This window comes from Tauraco erythrolophus, chromosome 17, assembly GCF_009769465.1.
Source record: "Tauraco erythrolophus isolate bTauEry1 chromosome 17, bTauEry1.pri, whole genome shotgun sequence".
Classification (NCBI taxonomy): Eukaryota; Metazoa; Chordata; class Aves; order Musophagiformes; family Musophagidae; genus Tauraco; species Tauraco erythrolophus.
This window is the reverse complement of record NC_141481.1, coordinates 8,962,103-8,971,477: the sequence shown is the minus strand read 5'-3', so window position 1 is coordinate 8,971,477 and position 9,375 is coordinate 8,962,103. Positions and strand designations below refer to the sequence as shown.

Below are 9,375 nucleotides of genomic sequence, written 5' to 3'. Positions count from 1 at the left end.
AGCCCGTGGCAGTGGTATTTGCTCAGCAGTGCAGGCTGATCTGTTACTCTGCCTGGACACCTTGCTGCCTGTTTTCTGACCCAAGGAATGTCTAGAAAGGAAGACAGCTTGAAATGCCCAGGGCTGCGTATCTGATGTAGAGCTGAAGACACATGGTAAGAGTTTATGCCTCGTTTTCAGTCAAATGGAAAATGTTGTCCCTGTTCATCCCAACACACCTGATACACGAGACTGAAGTTTGAATTAGGAGCCTGTGGATGATGGTTCACCCTGCAGCCAATGGAGAGAGTGAGAAGTTCAGACCTTATGGCAGTTGAATCCTTCACTGAAGGATCCTCTCTCTGTGGAGGGTAGAGAGGATCTAGAGAGCAGCTACGGCTCCTCAGGTGGAAGCGGAGAAGAGGGCTGAGCCCCTCTCAGCTCTCTGATGGGAGCACGGCAGTCCTGCTGCCAGCCCCAGGCTGCATCGCCCTCGGCTTTAGCCATGCCGATTCGGAAACTCTTCGCTTTCTGTGGCTGGTGATTTTCTGCCAGTTTAGGGATCTAAGATTGCCCAGTAAGGGATCAGACAAGTGCCAGGGCCAGCATGAAGCCAGGAGAGGCGAGGGAGTGGTAGAAATGCTGTTCTTAGCGGAAGCAGAAAGCTGCTGGATTTGCCCCATCGTAAACAGGCTCTTCAGCATGAAGTACCTGGTGTGAGTTGGAATGAACCCACTTCCCAAATCACTTAGATGTTTTCTGATAACTGTCCCGTGCCTGGCTCTTGGCATCAGCCCTTGTTACACCCTTGTGTCTGGGACTCTGTAATAAAGATAAGGCAGATTGTATCGCACAATGGAAGCTCAGTCTGAGGCTCAGCTGAACAACCGTCCTGGGGAGATTTCTAGATCCATTAAGTGTCTATTGTCTCTAGCTGGGCCATTGCTAATCGGCTCTGCTATAGAGCTTGGACTTTGGGCTAAGAAATTCCCCATGGAGGCTCTCAGGAAGAGCCTCTGATGGGTTACATCCATAGAGGTGGCTTGAAGCCATTTCATTGTTTCAAACAGCCCTGAAAACTGCATCTCTGATGTGCTGTTCCAGGAACAAATCACACTGTTTCTGAGAGCAGTACTCAGGGGTGTCTGAAGGGTTTGCATTATACAGACACCACAAGAGCTGTTACAAAGAATGGCACAAATGAGAGAAAAATAGCAGTGCCCAGCGTCTTCCTTCCCCTAAAGCTCAGGTGCAGACAGCCTTTTTCCCCAGTAACTAGACTTGCATTCAAGCTTGAAGTGTTCACTACACTAACTCCATGTTGTTTGATCATTCACAGGGCACAGCACAAACCAGGTGAGGCATGGGGTTCAAGGTAAAGCCGACATCAGCAGTGAGATCTAGGTCTGACTTATCCACTCCTGGAGCGGGCTGGAAAATAAATTTGCGGAGCAATCCTGCGAAGAAGAGGAACAGCTCCATTTTGGCCAGTCCTTCTCCAATGCAAGCCCTTCGTCCTGAAAACAACAAGGAGAGAAGCAAGTAACCAGCACAGTAACTGTTAGTGTTGATGTCTGAGACCTTCTAAACTGAGACGTTCTAACCTGGATGTACAGTCCATAAGAGCAGGCTGCTGAGGTAGGAAATTTTTCCTTCTGTCTTTCTATGTATTAGAGATGCTACTGACTTGATCTCAAACCATACAGAAGCCTGTAGGTATGTGAGACCATTCAGTGACTACAGGTAAATCAGGGTCTCCTAGATCTTCCAAGGAAGTGGTCGTTACCCACAGCAATGGTGGACAGGACAAATGACCAGAAATCCCTTACCCTATGTTCTGTGTCCCTGACTTTCATACCTTCCTGGAATCAGTGGGAACTGTGCTATTTGGCTAGCCCCAGGTGGTGCACACGTTACCCCTCTCACCTATGGAGAATGGAATAAATGCCTCTCTCCTAATGAAGTTCCCATCGGCATCCAGGAAGTGGGAAGGGTTGAACTGATCCGGGGTTTTCCAGTGTAACTCGTCATTCAGAGCAGAGGTCAGCAGCGGAATAATCTCTGTACCCTGAAAGAGTTCAAAAAACCTCATGGTAGCTGTTTGGAGCAGATCACTTTCTTAGTCGAGGCAGGCTGCTTGCTTTTTCTTTAATGCAAAGAGTCAAATAAGACTGAGCCATGGCAAAGAGAACTGAGGGATGCTTCCCCGCCCCGCTGTGCCTGTTACCAGTAGCTGCTGCTCTCTTTTTGGACCACAAAACATTCCCTTCTTACAGAGTCAGATCTTTCAAGAAAGATGATGACTTAGAGGTTCGACATTTGGCATAAGAGATTCAAACCAGTGTGATTTAATTAAACTCTCTGGTTATGCTGGATTTAAACAGCTGTAACAGTCCACAGTCCAGTGCACGTTTATAAAAGCTATCCTGGATCCAAGACAAAGGATCACATCATAGATTAAACTACACGTCACCGTATCTTTAGATTTTTATGTTTTTCTTCTTGTCTGCTGTAAGGAATCTGTGCTGTGTAAGCTGCTAGCCTTAAACTCACCTTAGGAATCACATAGCCTCGGAAATTCACATCCATAGGAGTTGATCGTGATACACTCATTGGGACAATATTGGCAAACCTTTGTATTTCATGTATCACTGCATCTGTGTAAGGCATTTTTTTCCGGTCCTCCAACTTAGGCAGCTCTCCTGGTTCAATGACGTGGTTCATTTCTTCCTGAATCTTTCCTTGGAGGGAGGAAAGTATTAAGAAGCTGATAACCCTCTTATCTTGCAACTGAAATGGCCTCCAGTTTGGCCAAGATGAAGAAAAGGGAAAACTTTCAGGGGTATTTGGGAAGAGCAGAAGTGGGTCAATCAGGGCATGGCGTGGTTCTTTCAGGTTTGTTGTTGAGCCAAGGGAGCTTACACAGTCATTGCAGTACACCCCATGCCTGATTCTGATCACACATCTTTGTTATCCCATAGCCTTCGACAGAAACCAGATCAGAATCAGCTCCCGAGGAGACCTTTAGTGACGTAAGCCCATAGCCTGCAGGAAAATAACGATGGGGGAGCTTTACGGTACCTGCAGACTGGCCCGTAGCCTCTCCCACTTGGCTGGGGTGGTTTATTGCAATCCAGCTGAATAAAATTCCTTTGTAAAGTCAACGGCTGTTATCTCTCTCTGAGCACTCAGAATAATTATTCTAGACAAGACTGAATGAGTTCCACTCCCTTCCACAACCAAAGCCTTAAACCTGCAACAGTATATTGTACACGAGGATTTCTCAGCCTTACTCTGAATTTCTGGGTATTTCATCATCAGAAGAAGACCCCAGCGCACAGTTGTAGAAGTAGTCTCTGTCCCAGCGGCAAAGAGGTCCAGGGTTGAAAATAACAGGTTTCCATTGTTGAACGTAGTGTGGGATTTCTTTGACTCCTTCAAAACATACAGGTAATGGCCATAAGTTCTACAGCAAGTGATACCAGTACGTGACCGTGCTGCTACTGTTTTTATCTGGGTTTTAGCTTTTTGTGACTTTATATGCTCTGGGAAACTAAACGCGTAGCATTTTAGTGTTAGGGCCTATGCTGTATGGAATTTGTCTGGTCCCAGGCATATCTGCAATCCACAGGTCCAGATATTAGGTTAGCTGCAATTTAGTTACTGCAATGAAGTTCATCACTGTACCATTCTTGCAGGAAGGTTTGGGATGATTTCCTCCTTATATGTGCTGAGGACATCTTGACAACTAGATCCCTTTAACCAGCAGTTTTGGTGGAGCTATGGAGAGAGTACAGCACAGCTCACTGTGAGTATGGGCTTCGATATATTCTGCTCACTGCAGTTCTATTTCTACTCAGTCCCAGTCCCTGACAGATGATCAGTCCTAATGATAAGTCAGAGCTAAGAGAAGAGAAAAACTCAGACTTAGCTTTAAAGTACCTGTTGTTGCTTCATCAGAAAGGCATCAACAAAGCCTGTTAAGTTATTCTCATTAAACTCTTCTTTGTGTTCCTGGAAGAGCTTCTGGAGAAAAGCGTTCAGTTCACTGACATTTCGTAGCACAGTCTTGGAAGCTCCAGAAAGAAATCCAAGGGTTGGGTAGAAATTATATAACTGTAGAGCAGGAGAAGTCTTACTGTTAATTCGCATTTTGAACACACGCTAGTATCTCAAATCACACCGCTGTTCCCTTGTCCCATGCCTTGATATTTCAGGTCGTAGTTCCCCCACATTAGCTTGTACAGCCCAAGCAGCTATGAATTGCTGCAGAAATAGCATGTTCTCTCTGCTCTACCTCTGCACGAGTCCTTGCCATGACTTTTGGGAGACTCATCTGCTTAATCTTCCTTCAGGGCTTCCTGCTGTGTAGGTGGTAGGACAGAGGATCTCATATGTAAAAGATGGGAATGTGGGCATTGTACTTATTCCAGGGAAAGCCCTCAGGTGTGTCACATCCTACAGCAGCAGAAGGGACTTTGGCCACCTCCACAGACAGACAATATTGCTGTGTCAACATGGTATTTTTCAAGCCAATTAGCTTAGGCACAGCACTGAGCTAACCCGACTACTGTTCCTAGGAGCTGGACTGAGCACAGCATTGTAGTGTGTCATATGGACATAGGTGCTGTCAGGAGAAAGGGGGGGAATCTCACCCTCATCATCCCATGTGCACAGCTTCAAGGAGGCCACTAGCTGCCCTGCCAGACAATTAAACAAATACCATCGTTACCTGTTAGCTGGTGCCACGTCCTGGGTAAGTGTCTGTACACATGTGTAGCTCCGACCTGTGCTCAGGTGGTGCTTTTTGGGCTCAGCTAGCCTGGAGTTACAGCCAGCCACAGACCTCAGTGCGGCTCGGAAAGACAACTCCACTGGCATTCAAAGCCGAAGCTTTGCGTCAGGAAGGAAAAGGCTTATATCAGCTGTCAGTTTGCTAAGATTCACTTTCAGAAGCCAAAATGAAAGAAAAAGAAGTTTGTCAAACCTGATTCTAGGAGAGGCAGAACTAAGACAGTCACTGAAGGTGTAAAACAAGGAGGCAGCTTTAAGATGGCATTTCAGGGCCTGTTTCTGATACGAGAGATGTGTTGTGCTTCTGCTCTTCAAAGAGGGTAAAATGGTTTCTTTTGTAAAGACTTTGGTTTTTTTTCTTTTACTAATAAGCTTCACGGACTAAGCACAGGGGCCTGGGAATCTGTGTTGCGGACACAGAACCGCAGATGTGTTCCGTACAGGCTGGGTGGCTGACAGGGTACTTGTTCTTGCCTCAAGAAGCAAGATGTGGGAGGGCAGGAGGACAAACATGGGCATTCGGATATCCTCAAAAAAGCTAAAAGCCAAAACGTAAAATCAAGCTCTTACCAGCACCATAGGGGAACCCAACAGCTTTGTATTCTCATTTAACAGCTTCAGCAAAGTTAGAAACACAGGATCATCATATTCAAACCTCTCTCCAAACAATATAGAGCAGATGACGTTGGATACAGCATTGTTGAGTATCATCTTCGTATCAAATGGCTTCCCTGTATTTCAAGCAATGAAAACAAATGACGATGTGGTTATGCCTGTTTCAGTCTGGATTCCTATGGAAATGTAGCTGGGCTCCCAAAGGAAAAACTCATTCACCACCCAGAATGCATAGCAGGGAACTGAGTGTCAATATTTTAAGGTCTCAGTTCAATAACCTGCTTCAGCATATGCTGAACCTTAACTGTGAGATACCATTTGCTCTAAGTTAAACTTTCATTAATCTTTATTGTTCTGATAGACACGTTTTCTGTCTCTGGCTGACATTCTTGACACTCACCGTGATAGGATTCAAAATATTTAATGAGGGAGTTCACTTCCTCCAGAATACGGATCTCAAGGGTCCTTTTTCCCATTCCAAAATCTCGCAGTGTGGACAAGGTGAATCTTCTCATAGTTTTCCATAGCTCTCCATGGCTGAATGCTATGCCTAAAATAAAGGTATAACATCCTTATGTTACCCATGGTTAAACGTTTGCAAGGCCTTTTTGCACACTGGGATGAAAGCTGCTCAATACACCATTGTACAGACAAATAGTCTGTAAGAGGACAATACTCTCTGCTGTAAGAATACAACAAACCTAGACCAACTACGAAAACCAATGAACCAAAAGGTCACTTACCATTTCCTTGTGTCATTTTCCTAAATATGGGTATTTCTGCTCTCTCTCCAAACTCTTCGGCATGATTTAAAAGGGCATCCTTGATGGTTTCGTATCCAGCCAGTACCACAGCTTTCCTGGGTCCAAAATGCACAGTGAAGATGTTGCCATATATCTTGGACAGCTGGCAAGGTGAATCAATATGTTCATTCAAAACCAGATCTGGACCCAAACACTAGCACTAGCCACCCTAGGTGGTTTCTAGCCCGAAAGGACCCTCCCAGCCCTGCCTGAAGTCTCCAGGTGCTGCTGTAAAGCAACTAATGAGCAAGAGCTATCGATTGCCAGCATCTCTGCTTGCACCCTGTTTGCACAACAAGGTGTCTGCTATCACCGCTCTGATCAGAGGAGAAGGCAATAAAAAGCCATTGCATTCCTGTGGTGTTCTGCAGTAACAGGCCAGCGTAGCGATATTCCAGCGATACCACCATTTGGAGGCTGGGAAGAAAATGCTGTACCAAGCAGGCCTGTTTATTTTAACGCTGTTGACCCGAGGCAAGCGGGCGTGCACGCATCTTTGAGGTTAAAGCCACAAACACTACAAAAACAAAGCTAGACAATAACTCTTTCTTTCAGGACAGCACTTGTCTCTAATTATGGCAAGGTGGGTAGTGTTGCAGTCATCGCAAAATTATTTGCTGGCCACCAGAAACTTGAATCCAACTAGGAAGCATGTTCTTGTAGATAATGTCACAAGAGCTCTAGGCTTCTATAGCAAATTAAATATGAATCATCTGTTACACAGAAGGGTGGCTTTGACAATCTAATCATTCACTCGGTATTTTAGACTTCGTTCAAACACACTGCAAGCCATCCGCTCCAAATGTCTTCTTGTTTCCGATGTGCCTGGGTTACCACTTGCTATGCATTAGATACATACTGAAAATTGAATTTCAGATTAGAAGCAGCTCCTGTTATTACACTAGACAAATTGAATTTGTTTTCATCAAATGGTGGTTTGATGGCTTGGGAGATAACATTAACATTGGTTCTTTCCTCCCCGGCAGCTCACAGAGTGTGTGGCAGAGCCAGGGGCAGGGAATTGCAGCCGCCTCCCAGCCTTCCTTTGGTCATTTCTTTGCATTAGTATTTCTTGGCATCAACCCTGTTTTTTTCCCAGCAACACAAGTACTGGATGTGGCAGGCCTGAAAGCCTAAAGAAAGCTGCTTGGCAAATTATAGGAAATGAGCCTGGTGCCTTCGCGTGACAGTCGCATCATAAAATCCCTCAGTACTGCCAAAAATAGTTGCTTGTCCATGCCGGCATTCTCAAACATGCCTGTGATCAGATGGGAGCTTGGGACCAGAAGCCCATCAAAACTGTGCTCTGCACAATCCTCTGCACCCTAAATGAAGGCAGACGAACGCTGTGTGACTGCCATAGGAATTCTGTACTTTTGCAGCCCAGGATGCCCTTCTTCTACGACTAACTGGAGAATTTCAGTGTCTGCACTGTCCCCTCACTGCGGCTCTTCAGGTGGCTGAAGGATTTCACCGGGGTTGGGTTTCCCCCACCGTCGCAGTGTCCGGTAAGCACACACACAGGGTATGTGACAGGTCATGCACAGCACCTCAACCTTCTCTACAGCAACCAGAAGAAACCTGAATTCACATTGAATTGTCCCCACCTCCCTGCGGGAGCGCAGCAGACACTTCCTGAAACAAACATTGCACCTGGCTTTTAAATATTGAAGTCTTTTTTTTTCTCTTTTAGAAATAAAAGTATCCATAGAGCTGCCTAAGAAAAAGCAATTTTTTACCTAGACATAAAAAAGCCACACATCAAGTCTTAAATAACCTTGTCCGGTGTGTGTGCCAGGGAAGGGTTGGGGAGACAGAGTTGAGCATGGCATTTCAGGGATATAATTAGATTTGGAAATAAATGTTCCTATGATTCCGTTTCCTCTGCTATGGGGATGATACCCTTCCTTCCCACCTTCCTCCTTTTCTTCCTTCCTACCTACCTTCAGTGGCAGAGATCTGTCTGCCTTGAGACACCTCTTGATGGCAAATGGTCCTGATCTGTCAGCAGACAGGCCTAACTCGAGTCTTCTACCTGTAGCCTCTGAGGGTCTCAAAATACCAATAACATGGAGCTAATTGGAAGGTGTGGGAGTCTACGCTTTTGTGTGTATAAAGGAAGGAATGTAAAGGAAGGAATGTGTATATTATACATATATAAATACATGTGTGTGTGTGTATACCTCTGAAGTCACCCTGCCAGCCTGCCTACACACCAAATATCTCACCCACACAATGCAAACACAATCACATCTCCACGTCCTTAGTTGCATTTCTCGCTCCAGGAATTGCGCATTTTCCTCCTGTCTGCTCGCTCGGATCCTACCTCCGTCAGCGACTGGAATGGCTTTTTCAGGTCCACCACATTCAAGTTTCCGATGAGCGGAAGAGGTCGTGGCCCAGGAGGCAACCTGCAAACGGACTTCTTCAAGGTGGTAAGAAAGTAAAGGAGAGTGACCAGCCCTGCTGCCAAATAGAGCAGCGCGCCAGAGCCCATGTATTGCAGCAAACTCTCTATGGCCATGGCTGGGTCAAGTGTGGCAATGAGCATCTTGGGGTCCCTTTATAGCCCTTCTGTCGTTGCCTGAACACACCTTCTGGGGAAGTGGCTTTACCCAGAGAAAAGGACTCTGAGATCTTGTTTACTTCCATTTAAACCAGATGTACTTTTTTCCCTGCCAAATAAAGCACCCTATTTTATTCTGAAACTTGGATTATCTTAAGCTGGAGCTCCTATTTCTTCTACAACACTAGGGCAAGGTGTTTGTTTTCCAGTGAAAATCTGTGTTCTGGGCATGTTGTGGTCTCTGTGATTTCAGGGGCAGAATTAAGGTGCTGGATTGCTGTCATGGTCCCAGGTCTCAGGACTCAGCTGGACCACTGGTAAACAATGGAGGAAACAGGACACAGGAGGGAAAGCTCACAATAATGCATGGTCTCAGGTGCAGTTGGCAAGGAAGTCCTTAGGGAAGAGAAGGCTGACCAAGCAGGAGTCGGAATGGTGGTGGCATGAAGTTGTGCTAATTCAAGATAGCCGACAGGAGTAGGTCCACTTGCAGGTGACAGCTCTGATTCTCTTTGCTTTCCTGCCAGCCCAGTAAAATGACCTCCTTGAGCAAGACAGTGTTCTCATTGCTGACACTCTTACTGATCTTTGTCCCAAAAATCCTCTACCAGCAATCCC

The 9,375-nt window shown here is 45.8% G+C and overlaps 1 protein-coding gene across 1 annotated transcript; it reads right to left on the bottom strand.

Annotated features, from left to right (window-relative positions):
- Positions 1-1,308: 1,308 nt before the first annotated feature.
- LOC104374926 (cytochrome P450 2K1) lies at positions 1,309-8,715 on the bottom strand. The gene is made up of 9 exons (XM_009981151.2): positions 8,518-8,715; positions 6,132-6,294; positions 5,789-5,938; positions 5,344-5,504; positions 3,922-4,095; positions 3,273-3,414; positions 2,533-2,720; positions 1,906-2,047; positions 1,309-1,496 (listed from the first exon to the last, which is right to left on the bottom strand). The coding sequence occupies exons 1-9, from the start codon at positions 8,713-8,715 to the stop codon at positions 1,309-1,311; spliced, it is 1,506 nt and encodes a 501-aa protein (XP_009979453.2).
- Between the last annotated feature and the right edge of the window lie 660 nt (positions 8,716-9,375).

Bases quoted from the DNA above. Each gene is read 5' to 3' on its own strand.
- LOC104374926 (XM_009981151.2), bottom strand. From the start codon at position 8,715: ATGGCCATAGAGAGTTTGCTGCAATACATGGGCTCTGGCGCGCTGCTC. The intron at 2,721-3,272 runs GTAAGGCTGAGA...CCTCCCTCCAAG, and splicing joins GAAATACCCAGAAATTCAGA to GAAAGATTCAGGAAGAAATG. The intron at 2,048-2,532 runs GTGAGTTTAAGG...GAACTCTTTCAG, and splicing joins GAGGCTATGTGATTCCTAAG to GGTACAGAGATTATTCCGCT.